Below are 21,150 nucleotides of genomic sequence, written 5' to 3' on the forward strand. Positions count from 1 at the left end.
TTTCTCCCTCCAAAAGCCTTGTCAGCATTAAGACCTTTTCTCTTGTCTAAAGGTGCGCCCATGTTTGGATGGGACTCAATCGCACAGCGGCAAATTTGTGTTGCACGATTATAACAGCCTGGGAGGGGAGGTCTTGTGCAACAAACCAACTCCCCCAAAATACTTTTTTTTTTGCTGTAAGGAAATGCCCTGGAAAAGTGTGGGATTAACCCTTGCTTTGACACCGCACCATCCAACCTCCGCACAAACAAATCAGAAGGAATGCTTGTTAAATTGCCATCGGCATCTGGTCTCCCTGCAAACAAGCTGGGATACATGCTCAATGAACAGGTCATGCAGAAGCAGCCCAATACCTGCCGACCGTAAGTGATCCAAAATATGTATTTTAAAAAGTGAAGTGAGCACTTGCAATGACCAGTGTCATGCCAGCCTCAAAAAGGAGTGCTTCTATTCTATCCAGATCAGGCCTTCTTCTTCTGCCATCTTCTCTAAAATATGGTTGAAGTGCTATTGGCAAAGCCCACCAAAGGCCAGGGCCTGCTCACAAGTCACAAACGGAATACCAACAGAGCAAACTCCAGGCTAATATTTCTTTGGAATGATTTTCTGGCACTAAAAAAGGCCTGCTTTTCTTGAACTTCCGGTTCCGCTGATATGTTTTGCTTCAAACACATCAACACTCATCATAGATAGTCTGAAATAGCCTTACCTCTGCATGCACAGCAATGATGTGAACTAAGGCTTCCTTCAGATAGTTCCTGACACCTGTAATTAAAAAACAACAACAACAACAAAATAGTTGGTGATTTTCATTCTGTTATGCTGAAATATCACTTGACATGATTATCCGTGCCATGCAGGCCTCTTTATCCTGTAACAGGTACAAAGTTGACCACGATACCAGCATATAGAAAATGAAAACTTCTCCCAACCACACCACTATAATCTATTTCCTTTTTGAAAGTGAAATGGAGAAAGGCACATTTCCTTACACAAAAGGTTAAAGAAGCCAGAAGTTCCTAGTCTCGTCTGGCATCCCTTGTTCCCTCCTCTTCAAAATAGCATCAAGGGGTGCGTTTTTTTGTCGTTTTTTCAAATACTATTCAATAATAAAAGGCAGCTGTCAACTGCGATTGTCTTATTAAATAGATCTTTCTATTATTAAAGAGAAATATGAGCTTGGAAAACAGGATTGCAGAAATCACTGGCAATAACAACCTTCTCATTTCTATGCTGGTGACTTCAAATGTAGCTCATGACAAGGGATGAGCAGACAACTGCAATAAAACAGCCCAAAAAGCTTGCGGCACTAAGCACAGTGAAATCAAGCTAAAAACAAAGTCCATGAAATGTTCAGCATTTATTTCAACAGAACCAATATTTTACTAGTTACCAATAAATATAAAGAAAAAGTCTAACAAGCTGATAAACCACTTTGAGCTTGTGTGTTGACATAGCAAATATATTTATTCACATTTGCTTATACCATACATATATTTCTGTCGCTCAGTTGTGAATATTTTAAAGAGTTTGGTGAAATGCATTGAGAGTGCATGGGTTTGTTTAGCATTCAGTTGGTTCTTTACAATGGAGGGAGATAAGCCGAGTTTAGAATGAGAAAAATAAAACGTGCCACAATAACGTCAGTGATGGTTTATAAATAGAATGGAAAGATATTATTCTGGGGAAAGCAGAAATGAAGATGAACTGTGAATCAGTTAGTCTTAATTACAGTCATATGACCTGTTCATTCAAATACAGAGCACAATTGACAAGAGAAGCAAGAATATTGTACTATTTGTTCCATTTAGGTAACAGTGTCAACTAGCTGAGTTAGACATGCACTTAGTAATATATAGGATCTTGTCTGATAAACATTTCAAAACCAGTCTTTCATCTGGGTGTCCCAGTAAACTAAATCAAAATAAAAAAGATGAATTATATTTTTAAAAGTCAAAATCACTGGTGCAACAATGGTTGGAGCCACACCCTAAGGGACCCCTACTGTCTTCTTCTTCTTTGGCAATCACTCGTAGCTGAGTAAGATTGTCTTCCATAAACACGGTTTTAACAATGAGTCCGTAAGTGACTGTGGACAGGGCCGTCTTAAGCATATCCGGCGCTGTGGTGCAAAGATCCCTCTGGCAGCGCCCCCCCCCCCCGTTCCCCAGAGTTGTCGGATGCAAAAGTGGTTGACCTTTTTTTAGGAAAGGTTCCCCAGAGTTGTTGACCTGAACTTGGGAATTCCACAAGATTTCACTGCAGGGAAGGAGAGGCAAGAACTGGATAAAACCCCTTCCTTTACTGGATAAAAAGAGAGAGAGAAAGTGGGACACAGGAACTAAGAAAGGAGTAAAAATCTGAAATAGGCTCCACAGAATAGTTGTAGGAACAAAATCGCATTGCAAAAAAAGGCTGGATGTTTTATTATTTGAAGTGAGTGCCTGGTTTATTTTTTTTTGCATATTTGTGCTTTTACTCTTTGTGCTTTTAAACAATAAAATTTAAAATTATGTGAAGTGAGTGCCTGGTTCGGGCACAGAGAAGGAATGCTCTCTAAAGTTTTGTGTTCTTCACTGTGCTCTGAGGTATCAGAAATGGGTTATTGGGTGAGACGGATTTATGTTAGGAGGTTAATTAAAGTTTCTCTTGCAGCCCCCATCCTAAGCACAGGACTATCGGAGGCAGTCTGGGAGTGTAAGAACTTTTTCTCTAATAATTCCAGCAAATTACCACCTTCAAATGCCAAAACACATTCAACAGAAAGCTGGGATGAATTCAAAGAGGGCATGAACTTCAAACACTAGAACCCCCTCCATAGCCTCCAGAACAAAGAGCTCAAAGAACGGAGTTAAATGCTGCCAAGAGAACAGGAAAAGCAAGAATTCTTTCTCAACTCTAATTTCCCTGTCTGTTAAGCTCTTTGAGGTTTGCCCAGTCTGAAGATATGATGAGCAACGCTGGCTGAATTAGGAAGTACAACCGGCACTTCCCTTTGAAAAGAGACCTGTAGTTTACCTACACATCCAAGACCAAAAGCCCTCAAACCACTTTGAAAAGTGAAATAGCACTGCTTGCCAATTTGCAAAAGACATATGTTTTCTTCAAATGCACTGAGTTATGGGTGCTTCAGGAGCAAGAGAGCCCTTTCTGCATTCACTCTCCTAGTATGGTTGGGAGTTGTGTGCTAGCACGTACAGCTTCTGAAGGGAAAAATAAAAACCTTCCCCAATTCTCTTTCAACTAGCCTCACGTATCAACTCCTGAAGCCTGGTTCACTTTGTGGCCTTCTGTACCCAGCCCATGACATGAGCGTTAACCATACCCTCCAACATTTCTCTGAGGAAAGTCTATGTCAAATTTGTGTGGTCCAAATCCGTCTCATATACAGGTGAAACTCGGAAAATTAAAATATCGGCAAAAAGTGCATTTATTTCAGTAATGCAACTTAAAAGGTGAAACCAATATGCGAGATAGATGCATGACATGCAAAGCAAGATATTTGTTGTAATTGTAATTATTTGTCGTTAGGCGGGCCAATTATAAAAGGAATGTAATTAATGAAATGTAATAGTGATGTTTATTTTTGTATTATTGTAACTATTTGTTTAATTACTGTGGAATTTCCAAAAGAAAGCATTTGTAAAAATTAGAATTAAAATAAAAAATAATAAGTTGCATCACTGAAATAAATGCACTTTTCGATGATATTCTAATTTTATGCGTTTCACCTGTATAGAATCATAGAGTTGGAAGAGACCACAAGGGCCATCCAGTCCAACCCCCTGCCAAGCAGGAAACACCATCAAAGCATTCTTGACATATGGCTGTCAAGCCTCTGCTTAAAGACCTCCAAAGAAGGAGACTCCACCACACTTCTTGGCAGCAAATTCAACTGTCGAACAGCTCTTACTGTCAGGAAGTTATTCCTAATGTTTAGGTGGAACCTTCTTTCTTGTAGTTTGAATCCATTGCTCCGTGTGCGCTTCTCTGGAGCAGCAGAAAACAACCTTTCACCCTCCTCTGTATGACATCCTTTTATATATTTGAACATGGCTATCATATCACCCCTTAACCTTCTCTTCTCCAGGCTAAACATACCCAGCTCCCTAAGCCATTCCTCATAAGGCCTTGTTTCCAGGCCTTTGACCATTTTGGTTGCCCTCCTCTGGACACGTTCCAGCTTGTCAGTATCCTTCTTGAACTGTGGTGCCCAGAACTGGACACAGTACTCCAGGTGAGGTCTGAGCAGAGCAGAATACAGTGGTACTATTACTTCCCTAGATCTAGATGCTATACTCCTATTGATGCAGCCCAGAATTGCATTGGCTTTTTATATATACAGCTCATGAAATGCACATCATACATGTGGCAGGGTGATTTTTTTTAAAAAGCACCACCCATACAACTGGAATACCACACTGCTGGGAGCCCAAAGACCCCATGAGCTGGGGAACCTGGGTTCCAAGCAGAAGTCTCTTCCAGAGCTGAAAGTGAGAGGTATTTTTTGTGGCATCACAGCACCTCTTGAGGTACTTCCTGTGGTGCAAATTATTGTCACACTACTCTTCATGGCACTAAGAGCTCTAAAGCCATCTTGTCAATTTCATGTGCCATTTCCTCAGTTCAGCGAAGAGGAACAGATAATATGAGTCTTTCCACCCCCCCCCCCCAAATGAAAGAAAAGAAGAAAATAAACAGAGGTGGAGGCAACACACCTTGAGGTGCAGAAAGGGTGCTATTTGCTCAGAGTAGACCCCACGGAGATGAACGAACACGACTAAATTAGATCAAATTCACCAGATTTATTCTGAGCAAAACTGAGTTGAATACCACTCCCAATTAATGTGCAGGTCAGTGTAAAAACTTGTGGTTATTATGCTTTGTGACATGGGTTATTATCAAGTCTTCCTAACTGCCTTAAAAGAAAAGGAAGCCTTGTAAATCAAGTGGGTTTTTTTTTTGTCAGTCAGTGATGAACAAGGTATTTCTGATGAAGGTGCAAGTTATAAAAACCATAACCTTCTAAATACAAAGACAGACATCTGATGTCATGGTATTTGACAGAACTGTCCCCACCCACATGCCTTCTGACTCGTTTAGCAGAAGGTAGAACTCTGACTGGGAAATTCCCCAGGGACACACAAAATAGACGGCTGTATTCGCCTGAGTAGGAAAATGGATGAGACAGAGAGAGAAGGGGGGGGGGAAACACACCTGATTCTTCACTAAGATACCACACTACTGGCTGGGGAGGTAGCATAGCATTACATTAGAATCATCTTGTAGGTTCAAGCTAACGTTCAACAATCCAGAACGCTTTCCTCAACCAGCCAGCCTCCTGATCCTCTGGAAAGCCACAAGCAAAAATGAACTATTCATATGCTGCTTTTAGCAAAATCAAATTAAATCCCAGCATTCGAAAGAACAGCCCTGCAGGATCAAATCAATGCCCACCTCACCCAGCATTCTGTTCCCAGAGAGGCCAAGGAGATGTCCATGGGAAGTCTGTAGGCAGGACCTGACTACAACAGTATTCTCCTCTGCCCTGGGCAATGTATGGCTGCGCTGACTTTCTGGGTCTCCCAATCTGGCATTTATTCTTTGCAGACATCAGGGCCATGGCCCAGGCTGACCCAGGGAACAACTGACCTGACCCAGATCTGGCCATAAATCAATTTGGGGTGCAGAGCTAATGCACAGGTAGTTGTTGTTTTTAAAGGGTGTTTTATTTTTTAAAAACGATTTACTCCTGCAGGACTGCATGCTCCATGGCTTTGCAAGCGTCTTCCTTGCGGAGGAATCCATGCAGTAATTCTGCATTGACAATTGAAGAGGAACAGCAGGAGTTCTCTGAAATAAATACAAAGACAAAGCAGCAGCTCTTTCTAAACCACACTGGGATGTGGTGGTAAGGGTGTTTCAACAAGGTCACATTTCCAGGGGCATTCAGTCTTGCCTGGTGGGGACTGAAGGCAGGATCTGCCCCAGAACTGTATCTTTGACTGAAATGCTGAGCAAAGGCAAAGGAGAATAGACTACTCCAAAGAACATTTGAAGGATGACCATGATCATGTCAGTGACTGTGCAATCATTCTAGCTTCAGCCAGCTGCTAGAAAACTGCAATGTGCAGGTCTTCCCTGTGCTTTCCTACACAATGGGGACACAAAATAGCCCTCGGTTCCCCATGCCTGGAATGGACTGGGACATCCTTGCAAATTTGTGGCACCCTTGCCAACCAATGCCGAATCAGGGTGCCGATTCAAATCCATAGCAATGATTGTGAGAACAGGGACCAAGCACGTTCCAATCAAGCAAAGAGTAAGAGCATGTGATTTTCTGAAGTGTCAACAATTTCAACTGGTACAGCCTCTGGGAGTCAAAGAGGAAGCACTTTGTCAAATCTGAGGCTGTGATACTAACCTCACTGACGTCTTTGGCTGAAAGACCGCACTATAAAACCTTAAAAGGGTTTCTTTAAATTTCTTGGAAAATGGAACAATCAAAATGGGGATTTTATGAATATGCCAATTATTTGTAAACCGGTGCCACACGAATAAAGCTAATAATTGCAATGTACGGCCACCACCTTCCATACTTATGCTCACAGACCCTTGATTATAATTTTGTTCCTCTTCAAGAGAATAAACTTTCCAAGAGCAAAGGGGGGAAAAAGATTTAGAGTGGCCATGTTTAGGTTGACCTTGACTGTAATTTAGAACCTGAACAACATGCAAAGAAATCCAGAATGAAGAGGTTACAGTTTGCTTAAAACATTTACTGGAAGTGAATGGTGATCATCTGCATGAGGAAGGAAGTATTGTCTTCTATGAGCCATTTCCTGCTTTTAATGGAAACATTCCTCCACCGATCATAGCAGGATCTCAAGGTGCTCTGCATCACTTTGCTTTGATATTGCAGTAGCTAGAAAAATAAAATGTGAACATGTAGGCCAGCCCTGGAAAGTCTTTGGAGGGACTACCCACCACTTTAATCACATTTCCTGTTTTTAACTCCTTAATTCTAACGCAGTTGTAACCTGACAAAAATAACTTGAAGAAAACAGTTGCTATAAATATCCCAGGGTTCTTTTCTCTTTCCTTGCTTTGAGCTTTAAAAACAAGGGGATTTTCATTGCTTTCCTGCAAGCAGAAAGGCTCCTACTTTGCACAAAGAGGTACTGAGTTCCTGCAGAGATCTCAACCCCCCCCCCAGCACCACCTGCCCTGAAGTTCTGGATGGTCCTCCGACAGGAAACGCAGGGAGAGCCAGAAAAAACCAACTCCCCATTGCTGCCAGCACAAGTCCTGCGGGAGGAATTCTACCCCCACACATAGGAAACCCAGCCAGATGGGCGGGGTATAAATAATAAATTATTATTATTATTATTATGTGGACACGGGTGGCACTGTGGGTTAAACCACAGAGCCTAGGGCTTGCTGATCAGAAGGTCGGTGGTTCGAACCCCCGTGACGGGGTGAGCTCCCGTTGCTCGGTCCCAGCTCCTGCCGACCTAGAAGTTCGAAAGCACGTCAAAGTACAAGTAGATAAATAGGTACCACTCCAGCGGGAAGGTAAATGGCGTTTCCGCGTGCTGCTCTGGTTCACCAGAAGTGGCTTAGTTATGCTGGCCACATGACCCAGAAGCTGTATGCTGGCTCCCTCAGCCAATAAAGCGAGATGAGCGCCGCAACCCCAGAGTTATCTACGACTGGACCTAATGGTCAGGGGTCCCTTTACCATTATTATTATTATTATTATTATTATTATTGGCCGGATCAAACACTATGATTTTGTGAATGCAAGCAACATTTCAAGTAGCAGGAATTGCTTTCTCAAGTATACACCCAAGTGCAAACCATATGAAAGATGCAGGTTGCTGGCTGGTTTAATCTGGGAATGGGTGCCATGCTCTTTTGAGGCAAGAAGAGCTGGAGGACCCATCTCTCTTGATACGCACCTCTATGGAAAATGCAAAGAGCTTAACTATGCCTCTTTCCCCCAATCTGGTGCCTCTATTCAATTTCTGAAATGCTATCAGCAGTCTTCATCGGTTTGAAAGACATAAACTAAGTTACTTAAATATCTACTTTACATCACCACTCTATAAGCAGAGAGTGCTTATTCATAAACATATCAGTAATAGGTACATCTTAATTTTAACCCACTTTTTATTTTAAAAAAGGTGCCACCCACCAAAACAAAACAAAAAATAATGCTTTAGTGTTTGGGCATTTAATCCACTATTTCTTTTTATGAACATAAACCATCGACTGGGTGCAAGGTGTTATTTTCTTCAAAACCCCCCATCACTACGATTTTATAAAAATATATATGAAAATCTTCAATACACAAACTAGCTGAAAAGTGATAGGCGCTTATAAATCCATAAAGCTGTTAGCTGTTGCCATAATAATAACCTGTCATAGCCTTTACAAGATGAAATGACAGCAATTTTGCAAATGAAGAATGGGCTTAGAGATATGCAATGTTTATGAATTTAGTTTGGTTGTCACTCAAACATTATGAATATTACTTTTTAGAAAAATAAGAAAATGAATCCATTGATCTGAAAAAGGACTTCATCTGGGGGGAAATGCCTGGAATGTGATGGAGATTACAGAAGCCTAATTCCAAAACCTTTGATGAGAGACAGAGGCTATATATATGCCCGATATTGTCCCACACAGAAAGGACGTGTGGTGTGTGGGATCATAGAAATTCAAAGGAAATGCAATGGCTCAATCTCAAGAGTGCACACATGTATTTCCAGTCCAAAGGGGATTGTCTGCATGGAATCACATGTGCAAGGAATCTCGGGGAAGAGAGAACTGGGCCATGGGAGTTTATGTGTGAACTGACCCTCTTGTTCTGTGTGCATTCAGTTATTTACAGCACAATCCTTATCAGGTTTACTATTGACTTAAATGAGGCTTACTCCCAGGTAAGTAGGAGTAGGATTGCAGCCTCGGTTTTTGCAGTCTAATTGTAATACCCATCCTTGTCTCAAGACTGCTGGATCCATTAAAGTCTGCGCAAACATTGGCAGCCTATTAAGATCTCATCATGCTTGTTCAGATATTATGCTTCCTGAAAAGAATGTCATCTCTCAATGTGTTTGAAGATTTTAATAGCGAGCCCAATGAGATGCAAACAATTAATTAAATGCCACAAGATAATAAGACAAAATTGCAGTTTAGAAGGATTGAACTGGCATACTTTGATAAAAATGGGATACTTTTACACACTATATGCTACATGGTTTTTAAGTAGCTTCCTATTTACTCCACTCAGAGGGAAACTACAAAACTTTCCTAATACACACCTTTAAATGTTTTTTAGCAATTCACGCTTCATTTTCTACTTCCAAAGAATCATCATCAAAATGAACCATAATCTTATATACTTGGGAAAGTGGCAGAATGGAAAGTGATTTGTTTTTCTAGTGTGAGCTATGGCACTCAGCTCAAAATTCAACATTTGGAACTTATCTAACCTTATGAATGAAGTAAAGAACTGGAAAGCTGAAGATTTTTCACAGTTCAAAGTTAAGGGTTTAATAATTCTGAATCACTCCAAGCTAAAGAACAAGTCCAGAGCTCTAATCTCATCCAAACATTAATAAAATTGTGAAGTGTTTCATTAAATTGAAATTGCTAAGCAGAGTGTAGAGAAATTTTAAAATAATGAAATGTTTGCTATTACAATGGCCCTGCTATACTGGTTAATGGATCATTCGATCTCCCAATATTACAGCTTGGCTCCAGACTAAGGTTTACATTCAATTCACCAGCCAAGGTTTTTTTAAACCTAAAACTCCACCAAAAAAACCATGGATCGAAAAACATTATGTTGAAAGCTACTAAAGTCACGTGTTTGGGGGGGGACCCCCAAACAAACCAAGTTCTTTTCCTGTTGCCCACCAATAAACTGTTTTCATAGTTTAACTTACTGGTGAACCCAACTCTGTTAACTGAAGAGTGCCCGAGAACACTCTGATGTAGTAAAGGAATTCACTGCTATGGTTGTGCTTCAATACAAAGATTCAAACAGTTCCTTTTATTTCTTTATTTATTGGGGGAAACGTCAAGCTTAACAGTCACTTCAAGGTAGTACATCCAGAAAAAAGTAATTGCCCACAGGTAAATTGTTAATTTTATTTATTTGCATTTATATCTCACCTCTGCTTCCCAGGAGTCCAGGGTGCTACAGTCTCTGGTCAATCAGGTTTTGCAGCTGTGCAATACTCCCCCCTCTGCTACAAAATCTTCAGATTCTGTGCACCATAATCATCACACAAGCTGGGATGTGGGGAGGGGAAGAGCTGCATGCACTATTGTATTAGGTAAAAAGGTAAAGGTAAAGGACCCCTGGATGGTTAAGTCTAGTCAAAGGCGACTCTGGGGTTGTGGTGCTCATCTCACTTTCTGGCCGAGGGAGTCGGCGTTTGTCCATAGACAGCTTTCCGGGTCATGTGGCCAGCATGACTAAACTGCTTACGGTGCAGTGGGACACAGTGACAAGTGCCAGAGCCCATGGAAACGCCGTTTACCTACCCGCCATAGCAGTACCTATTTATCTACTTGCACTGGCATGCTTTTGAACTGCTAGGTTGGCAGGAGCTGGGACAGAGCAATGGGAGCTCACCTCGTCGTGGGGATTCAAACTGCCAACCTTCTGAATGGCAAGCCCAAGAGGCTCAGTAGTTTAGACCACAGCGCCACCCGCATCCCTACTATTGTATTAGCTCTACCCTACCACCACAGTTGTTCTCACTACCTTCCAAATGTTTTGTGTGTGTCTGTGACAGTGTGAAGATGGCAGCCTCCTCATCTTGGGTCAGCTCCTGTCAAATCAGGGTTCTAACACGCATGGTGAGCCTAGACAAATAAACTGAATCAAGTGGGGTGCAGAGAGCTAGCACACTTCTCGCTGCACCCCCTGCCCCAAGGTGATTTCATTAACTTAGAATGCCTGAATGGAAAGCCTTTTATGATTGGGGCTTCCAGTCATGGAAAAGCTTGCAAACAAGTGTGTTGAAGCAAACACACAAGTGTGCTTCAGACCTTGCCAGTAAACACGACTATCACACGCAATAGCTTTATTTTCATGCCACTTTCATGGCTTATCTGTCTAGTGAATCAAGTGAAGGATTTAATATTGTTCCCTTCAAACCATGTTCTATTGCACTTTTGTTAAAACAGATTCAAATATTTATTGTACAAAACTATGCTTGTTAACACAACAATCTTGCAAGGCTGGTCGTCATTATTCTATCTGGCAAGGTGGAAAGCAATGAGAAAATATGTGGGCCAAGATCGCACAGGGGAAGTCTATGATACTGGATCTGACCTGTACGTTTTATCCTTTTCATCCCATACCACCCTTTTGAATTATATACCCAACACAAGGAATCTAACAAAGGGACAATATGAATGGACTCTCTGGTCCTTCCTATGGCAAAATGAATGGTATTGAATGAACTGGAAGATATGGACAAACTTGCTACACATGAACAAGTTGCACACAAACACGGACTTGCCATGGACAAATTTAACAATATTTGGAATTCATTTTTATAAATACCATATTAGGTTAAGGTCTGGTTAGCCACAGTAATGATTTCCCCTCTTTTTGGGGTAATGTACACAATATCTTTTTTCTGTTTTGTTTTCTTCATGGGTACTATTTCTTGTTTCTTCTTCTTTTTGTGCCTTTTCTTACCCTGTGCACTTGTAATTTTGTACTTTTTGTTTTTCAATAAATAATATAATATAAAATAAAAACCATGGTGAAGTGTTTAGTCAATACCTGGGCCCATGCAACTGCCTGTTAATAAAAGCAAGGGTTATTTATTTGCACAGCATTTTAAATCTTAAATAGAAGGGTTTAAACAACCAGTATTATATTAGCACACATAATGAAAGAAGGAACATAAGTTCCAAATAAACATGTGACCTCAAAATGAAAGAATATTATATTCTGTCTTCTTTTCTTACTCATCACCTCTCAAAAAATTCTGAGTTATAGTGGTTAAGGCAAGTCTAGTATATATTTTTTGTGCACAGGGGACTGCCATAAGACCAAAATTCCACCTTCTTTGCCCACTATTGATCCTGGATATTGAGAAACTGTTGAGATGGCAAGGCAGTGGAGCTTGGTTTGGGCGAAAGCAATGCCCCTTGCACTACAATTATGTTCATACGATTTGTGAGACTTCATAGGTACACAGAAAACCATTGTGTTCCTTTCTGTGGGTGCTAGGGCTGCTTGGCCCCATGCCATTAGCAAGCTGTACATGCACTGGTATAGTTACGCCACTGCTCTGTGCACCTCTGAGCCACCAGGGCTCATACTAACTGGCTGGCCCTAAGCAGAATCAGTGCCAAGTGGATCTGAGCAGAATGACTCGTTCTTAAGTTCTTCCTCACCTACAAGCGTTCCAACCATTTATGGTTCTGTCTCTCTTGTGGATACAGCACGAGTTATCATGTTGTTCTCAGCCTGTAAAATGAAAATTATAATGGCATCCCCACATATATAGGGTTGCTGGGATGGCAAAACTCGTACAAATTGTAAGTTGCTTTTAAAGTGTTTCCCTCTTGTTGCGATTTCTGATGCTCACTCTTGCTTTCTCTTCTGCTACATTCCCTTGCCACCATCCCAGCCTCCCTTCATTGCGTGGCTTTTTCAGCCCTTTGCCTCCTGCCTGGATTCTCCCCCCCCCCCACCCGCACCCTCTCCTCCTTCCCCGGACCCTTTTCCTTTCCTTCTCTCTCTTTCCTTCTGCCAGGATCCATCTTCCTCTTCCATTCTCTGCCTTTCTCTGCTTTCCAGACTCCTCCCTCCCTCTGAGAGCTTCCATAGAGCTTTGGAAAAGCAATGCCAGGGTTGCGGAAGAGCCCTTACACTGCCTTCTCAAAATCAGGCAGGCTTTGGGAAGGTGGCAGGGTCCACCCACTCTTAAAAAAAAAAGCGAAAAAGAAACCCTCAACAACTCTGTCCGGATTTTCACTTTTATATATATATGGCAACCCTACACAATTCTATATTTATGGGATTAAATCCTCCTCTCCTGTCCACTGAGATGGACAGGAGGGACCCAGGTGGCGCTGTGGTTAAACCACTGAGCCTAGGGCTTGCTGATCAGAAGGTCGGCGGTTCGAATCCCTGTGATGGGGTGAGCTCCCGTTGCTCGGTCCCAGCTCCTGCCAACCTAGCAGTTCGAAAGCACATCAAAATGCAAGTAGATAAATAGGAACCGCTACAGCGGGATGGTAAACGGCGTTTCCATGTGCTGCTCTGGTTTGCCAGAAGCGGCTTTGTCATGCTGGCCACATGACCTGGAAGCTATACGCCGGCTCCCTCGGCCAATAATGCGAGATGAGCGCGCAACCCCAGAGTCGGTCACGACTGGACCTAATGGTCAGGGGTCCCTTTACCTTTTTACCTGTCCACTGAAATCTTATCAGTGGAAAGGTGACCCTTTTAAGGATGAGATTTGGTGGCAATGAAAGCGCAAATGCCCAGTAAACCCAATTTAAATGACAGGTACAGGAGTTGTAAAGTTCAGGGTACCCTGTTGTGTCAAGTTTCTAAAACAAAGTGTTGGCTCAGTAACAGGCAGGCACTAAACCATCCATCTTGCTATCCCTTGCCTAGCACCTCTGGGTATGTTGCCTGTCAGAGCAAAAACACAAATTATTCAAGGACGATTGCAATGCGTTCTACATGGGGCTACCTTATAGAAGGTAACTTAGAAACTACAATTCATCCAGAATGCAGCTGCTAGACTGATGACTGGGAGTGGCCGCCAGGACCACATAACACTGGTCCTAAAAGATCTACATTGGCTTCCTGTATGTTTCCAAGCACAATTCAAAATGTTGGTGTTGGGTTTCCCCCCCGGAAGCTGCCCAGAGTGGCTGGGGCGACCCACTCAGAAGAGCGGGGTATTTAAAACCAACCAACCAACCAATATTATTATTTCTGATTCTAAATCTCTTGCTAACAGTTAGAGCAACAGTGGCTTGTCACTGGAAGTCGATTACCATACCAATGTGTGCATAAGGGACTCTGGGACAAACATCACCATGGAGAAAAAACGTGCACATCAAATTTATTATGAAAAAGGTGAAACAAATCAGATCCTACTGGATTAACTAGGACAACTCTGCTAGAGTAATTGATCAGCTGCCATTCGGCTCCTTCTCTCCCTCAACTGCATCCATCCTCACCTCTCTGAACCATTTGCAATCAAGCTGGTCATTCCTACACAATTGAAAGGATTGATGCCACAGTTTCCAAGTTTCTCTCTTTTGTCTCCATTACTTTTTCCTTTGGGGTCTTCACTTTTAGACTGAAAACCAGAGGGCAGGGACAGTCTTGTTCTTAATCTGTTCACAGTGCTTAGTAATTATAGGCAAGTGAGAAATAACAACTCCTTATCACAGATCACAAATTTACTATTGGAATGAACTCATCTTACAACTTACTGAAATATTCACAAAAAGACTGTCCAAGAACTCCTGCTAACCGTATGACAACTTTCACCCCATTCTTCTGTCCTCCCTTTTGCTTTCCAGTATGTTGATTCCCTCAAACCTGATCGAATTAGATTTTGTATACTGATCTGAAAACTGTCTATAAGTAAAAAAAAAAAGGGGGGGGAAGAATAGCTATGTGGTATTTTAAAACACTAACACATTTCTGACATAAAATTTCATAGGTAAAAGCTACTTCAGCAGATGCAGGGGCAATGTCCTAGAGAGAGAGAGAAAAGGTATCCCCAAAGACATCTCAAGTAATAAACACCTTTACTTTAAGTCTTTCAGACTTTGGTATCTATAAGGACTTCATTTCTTTTTAAAATTAACATTAATTTGTATTTGAAAAACAGTTCTGTTAATATCCTGTTACACTAGTGGGGATCATTGTACTGGCTTTCACTTGCACAATGGTTTCACGGAATACAGCCCTAAGTGCCATAGAAGGGATCTGATTTTCTGTTTCCTTGGTCTATTCCCAATGCTCAGCCCATGGTACCATCTGTGGCAACAGTTCCTAAGCCCTACTTAGCCAAGCGACCAGTTTGCTATAGATTTAAGTATGCCATCTAATCTAGGTCAAACACTGAAGCTCTATTGCAGAAAGCAAAATACAGATGTGCCACACTTCATTTGATCAAGGACAGCAGCGGCACGTCCGAAACTACTGAGTAATCAAGCGGTTCATATGCATACACAAACCTTCACACATTTTGACTATGTGCCACTACTTTCAGCAAAGCATGACTTAAATGCCTGTAGACCTGGACCTATGTTATATTGAATATGCTTGAAAATTAGTGTGGAAAATGGGTGTAGAAAGGAGGTAAAAAAAAGTGATACGTTATTTAAAGAGTACTGCCTCCATGTGCCTCCATGCACATATGTAGATTTTGGAGGGGGGAAAAAACCTACTTCCAGTAGCAAGCTTCCTGTGCAATGCCAGATAACACTCAATAGGTTCCTGTGGCTGAGGCAGGAAGTCAACATGTACTCAGCAAGCCTTAAAATCAATATTGGCGACCAAAGAGATGCTTTTTGGACACTCTGGAACACTCAGCTTCATGACACATGCAGCTTCACCCCACCCCTGTTTCCTTGGGAGAAACTCTTGCTCTGCTCAATGGGGCTTGCTCCTAAGTTAAGTGGGGACAAAACTGCAGCCTACAAAATATCGCTGCAAACCGAGAATGGCAATAGCTAACCTTGTGAGAGGAGGAACCACACTGAGAGATCCACCAATGTAGCAACCTTCAGGATTCCTGAAGTTTATGGCAACAGCAGGATCAGCACGATGGGCAAAACTGCACATAAGTTGCATGCCGGTTCCGGCACATTACACTGTTCCTGCTTCACAGTCTCCTGCTCCCTGCTGCCACAAAGTGGTAGCTGCAGGAACTTCAGGCATGCCTCAGCATGCGCCCAGGCTGGGCAGAGATGCTATCAGTAGACTACAACATACCAAACTTTAAATAACTTTAAAGATCCTTGAGTGCTCATATTTTTAAACAAAACTCAATTCTAAGTAGGCACAGATAATTTGCTTGTTAAATATATGCTTTGATGAATAGCCATCTTTTTTTTAAAAAAATACTGAAAATAACACCCATTACACATTTTATACTTAAACACGTTTATACCAGTTTTCATCATCTTAGGGAGTGGGTCAGGTCAAGCTTCCGTTAAAAGTGCTATTCTCACACATTTTCTTACACAATGGCATTCTGGTATCATACACAAGTGACCAGATTTTATATAATGGATTTGTAAAAAAAAAACAGCAAAGTTGTTTTCCGTAACTATTCAAAAATGTATGAAAAATGAAGGTGGATGATAACAAAAACAACAATTCAGAGAGATTAGCACTGATAGAAGATGCTATAATTATATGGGTTATTTGAAAAGCATTCTAAGAATTATATACAATGGATCCACTGAAGGAAAAAGCTTTAAGTACTGATATATAATTTTTTTTATTAAAAATATATATTCATATCTGTTTCTACTACAGTTTCAGAGGCTTAAAAATTCCTACCTGTTGGAGGAAGACAGTCTTTCCAATCAAAATAACCTGCATAAATGCCAGGTTCCAACGAGCCTACTATCGGATCAGCCTTTAGTTCAATGTACATTTCAAACAATCGTTGATCAAGTTCTTTTAGAGAGTCCATGCTAACCTGAAACAAAAAGGCACAAGTATGATTAATTACAATCGTATTATTGTGTGTAAATCTCCCCTCATTTACTAAAAAAGCCAGGCATCTAACACTTTTAGAACGTTACACAATGTATATTATGGAAGTCAATATTTCTGTTTTAAAAAATGAACGAAGAGCCAAGAAGCTTCTTCATAAGAAGCTGGCAGATTCCTCAAAGTCAGATGGATGGTATATTTTGCCAGCCAGAATAGTATATATTCCTTAATCATTCACCTGGACTGAGATGTTGTCCTGCCTCCTAGGATATGCAGAAAAGCTACCGATTGATAGTACATGTGAGCAGTGGGGAGCAAAAGGAAGGGTGGTAGGTATGTTTTGCTACTTGGCTGCATGTTGGGGGCAACTTCTACTTACACAATGGGCAAATGTTAAGGTTGAAGAAAAGGAATGGTTGAATCTAATTTACAAAAATATAGCCACCATAAATACAGCTGTTTAGAGACACCTTTGTTGTGTCCTGGAAAATGGTAATAGTAACAGGCTTACTATGAAAAGCATGCACACTTCTGTGAAAGAAACTAACTATATTGGCCTAATAAGTCAAAATTAATTACAGATTAAAAAGTAAGTTATCAATTTACAAAAATTCAGGACAATGAGACATCATCTCCCACCCACTTTTGACATTTCTCTTCTTTGTTAAGCAGCAAAACCCCAGCACTTGCCTGCGGTGTTTACCTTTAATATTTTTTTAAAAAATGTTTTATATACCTTTGAAATTTTTTAATGCCACAAAATACTATTACAACTATATGCCACTGACTAAAATTGTTCATAGGAAATTGATAAACAAATGAACATGAATGCAGACACCTTCCCTATCATGAACTCAAAAAGCTGAGCAAAAAAAGGGGGGAGCCAGGAGAGGAAATTAAAGAGGTTTATCCAATTTGTGGGGCGCGGGTGGCGCTGTGGGTTAAACCACAGAGCCTAGGGCTTCCCGATCAGAAGGTCAGCAGTTCGAATCCCCGTAACGGGGTGAGCTCCTTCCTCCTGGGCTGTGTTCAGAAAGTGGTGGTGAGGGATGAGTGTTCAGACCCCTGGGCTCTCACTTGTGGGGTGCCTCAGGGTTCTGTCCTCTCCCCCATGCTTTTTAACATCTACATGCAGCCGCTGGGAGAGATCATCAGGGGGTTTGGGCTGGGTGTTCATCAGTATGTGGATGATACCCAGCTCTACCTCTCTTTCAAATCAGAACCAGTGAAGGCAGTGAAGGTCCTGTGTGAGTGCCTGGAGGCGGTTGGAGGATGGATGGCGGCTAACAGATTGAGGTTGAATCCTGACAAGACAGAAGTACTGTTCGTGGGGGACAGGAGGCGGGCAGGTGTGAAGGATTCCCTGGTTCTGAATGGGGTAACTGTGCCCCTGAAGGACCAGGTGCGCAGCCTGGGAGTGATTTTGGACTCACAGCTGTCCAAGGAGGCGCAGGTCAATTCTGTGTCCAGGGCAGCTGTCTATCAGCTCCATCTGGTACGCAGGCTGAGACCCTACCTGCCTGCAGACTGTCTCGTCAGAGTGGTGCATGCTCTAGTTATCTCCCGCTTGGACTACTGCAATGCGCTCTACATGGGGCTACCTTTGAAGGTGACCCAGAAACTACAACTAATCCAGAATGCGGCAGCTAGTTTCTGAGCAATTGCAGATTAAGTTTCTATTCAGTGGTGCTAATCTTATCTATAATTTATTTTGGAAGCCTACTGAAAACAGAGACTGAAAGAATTGAGATCAGATATTTACTTGAGTGATTTTTTCAGCTCCTTGGAAGCCATGTTTCTCAAAGTGTTCAGCTAGGTTTAGGAAAGTGTGACGTTCTAGATAGCAGCAGTTGCTAAGCACAATTAGAAGTCTCCGCTCCTAAATCAAGGAAGATTTCAACAAGAAAAATGAATTAATGGTACAAGAGAGGCACACAGGTAAACAATTTTGCTAAGAAGAAAGCAATTGTTGTTTAAGACAGAAATCAGGCTAAGGTTACAAATTATGACCATGGGGCAATACTGAGACTTTAAAATAGAATTGTCTGAAAGACAAGTGTAACCTTAACATGGGCACAAAACACAGATGAACTGCCAACCTATTTGCATAGCTTGCAGCATAACCAGGAAGTCTGTAGTATTATCCCCAACCATGAGATTCTTGCTGCAACACTGCCTACCTGTCCTCACTTGAGTGGGCAGTGGAGTTTCTGTATCATTGCTATTTGGCTACCACTTCCATAAGGTAGAGGCCATTTTTAAATCCTCAAAATGTACTGCTAATCTCTCTTTGCTGTAACTGAAGCTGTTTACCAGAGGTCTAAAGAGGGGAGTTCGGAACATAAAATAGAATTTTCGATAGGGCTTTCATCTTAATTGCAACTAATCTGTCCATAATAGCAATATTTAGCTTCCACCCGGACAAAGCCTTATTTATTTGATCCCACACAAGGCCATACTTAATGATGGAAAAAATATATATTTAGATTTTAGTTCTATGTATGCCCAAATACCTGACTGAGACATAATGCACCTGAAAATTTAATAACATGGAGAACTCCTTTGGGATCTTGGGAGCGATATGAAAGAACATAGGATTCTGATTTTTTAAAATAAAAACCCACCTTCAGGCCAGTCACCAACTCAGACTCAACACCAACTTTTAAGTACTGAAGCTGAATGAAGGGCTCAGAAATGATAAGAGCTTTACCACTCACATGGATTCCTAGTAAGTATCCCTTTGCTTTAATTTTAACAACTTTGATTTCTGGATTGTGATGCAGCTTTTTGTCACACCAGCATAAAGTACACTGACACATATTATTTGGATTACTCTGCCCGTATGTGTACGTAAAGGTAAGTCACACTTACCAAAGACAAACTGGAGTCTTCATGGATACTTCCAAATAAATCTGAAGATGAAACATCAGCTGAAAGACTGAAATATTTTGTAAGAAGTTACTGGTGAAGTACTTGTTCTAAACACTTAGAATGTATCTCTACATTACTAACTCAAATTGGGTTTATGCCACTTAAACCCAAAGAAAAACAGGTTGCCTTTTTGTAACTGCAGTTGTTGCAAGTGGTCATCTGTGAAGTCAGATTTTATTTACTGGTATGCAGTATGGGATCTATGCCCATGCAAAGCACTGTTAAAGAACTTTTAAGAGCTTGGTGATAAAAGGTTTTGGCAGGAAGCCTGCTCCCACAGGGCACGGGTTCTCACCTTCCCTTTCAGTTTTTTCTTTTTCACTGTCATAGAGGCAGCATCTTTAGGAATCTTCAGTTCCATCTCTTTCAATGGGTGGGGAGTGAGCTAGGCCTTATTTCAAATATAAGGACATAGCCCCTATATGAGACTGCACAGATCCCACAAAGAAGACATGCACTTAGACCTTATGAAGCATGGCTGGAAGACAATGGGACCTCTGGAGTTAATGGCTCATGAACAATCTCAGCCTGTCACGGATTGGAAACTTGTCCAGATGTCAGATTTTAATTGCCATTTTCTCCAGCTGGCATAGCCAACAGCCACAAATGATGGAAGTTGTCATTCAATAACAATCCGGAGGACTAAAGGTTTGCCATCTCTGGCCTAAGCCATCATTTTAAAGTCTTTTTTTCCAGAAACATAATATCTAAATAAAAAAACCCATAGAAACAACTCCAAAAACAAGAACCAGAACACTGGAAGAATACCAATAAACTAAGACTAGCTAAAGATGCTGCTGAATAGATATGCTTTAGTGTTGGCGGTTGAAAGACAATGAGGGAATGAGCAGGAACTCTGCCTCAGATTATTTCCCTTAATGAGAGGCATGGTACCCCTCTCCATGGGGAAATGGTATTCTACTCTTTGCATGCACATCAACCATTAATGCAACCAGAAACCACTTGTTGAACTTTGGAAGAAGTAGCATGCGGATTATTGCAAAAAAGAGCACCACCAGATTATTTTACTTACTGTGTAGTATCTACATCACTATCAGGCTTGGTACTTAGCTGTTCCAGGCAGTCAATGAATACCTGTGAAGGATGAACGGAGGGGGAAATCACTATTTAACACCACTACTTTGACTATTAGGAATATCATTAGCCAATGGTAAACTCTCAAACCACATACTCATAGCATTCCCCCCCTTCACTCTCACAACCTGCAATTTAACCAAATTTTAATGGCCTGTGTCATTACAGTTTTTGTATTTTATTACTCAGACCTCTCCACTTGAGAGCCGAAATTAAATTAATACAGACAGAAGGTATGAACTATGACAACAAACCCAAGTGTATGCCTGTACCAATGGTTGCAGTTCTTTATGTTTCAGTTGTGCCTGTTGCTAAAAAGCAGGAACTGCACACATTATGAGGGAAACATACCTCAGCTCTGTCTTTTGTTCATATGGCAAATG

General features: G+C 41.4%; 1 protein-coding gene across 2 annotated transcripts in view; it reads right to left on the minus strand.

Annotated features, from left to right (window-relative positions):
* EXOC2 (exocyst complex component 2) overlaps window positions 1-21,150 on the minus strand; it is a 77,111-nt gene that overhangs the window by 6,885 nt on the left and 49,076 nt on the right. For both annotated transcript variants that reach the window (XM_035126366.2, XM_035126367.2), the window contains exons 20-24: window positions 20,706-20,767; window positions 19,613-19,679; window positions 18,504-18,620; window positions 16,583-16,724; window positions 710-765 (exon numbers count right to left, since the gene is read on the minus strand). In XM_035126366.2, coding sequence (XP_034982257.1) covers window positions 710-765; window positions 16,583-16,724; window positions 18,504-18,620; window positions 19,613-19,679; window positions 20,706-20,767 — 444 coding nt within the window. The remainder of the gene's footprint in view (window positions 1-709; window positions 766-16,582; window positions 16,725-18,503; window positions 18,621-19,612; window positions 19,680-20,705; window positions 20,768-21,150) is intronic.

Source organism: Zootoca vivipara, chromosome 8 (assembly GCF_963506605.1).
Source record: "Zootoca vivipara chromosome 8, rZooViv1.1, whole genome shotgun sequence".
In the NCBI taxonomy this organism is placed as follows: Eukaryota; Metazoa; Chordata; class Lepidosauria; order Squamata; family Lacertidae; genus Zootoca; species Zootoca vivipara.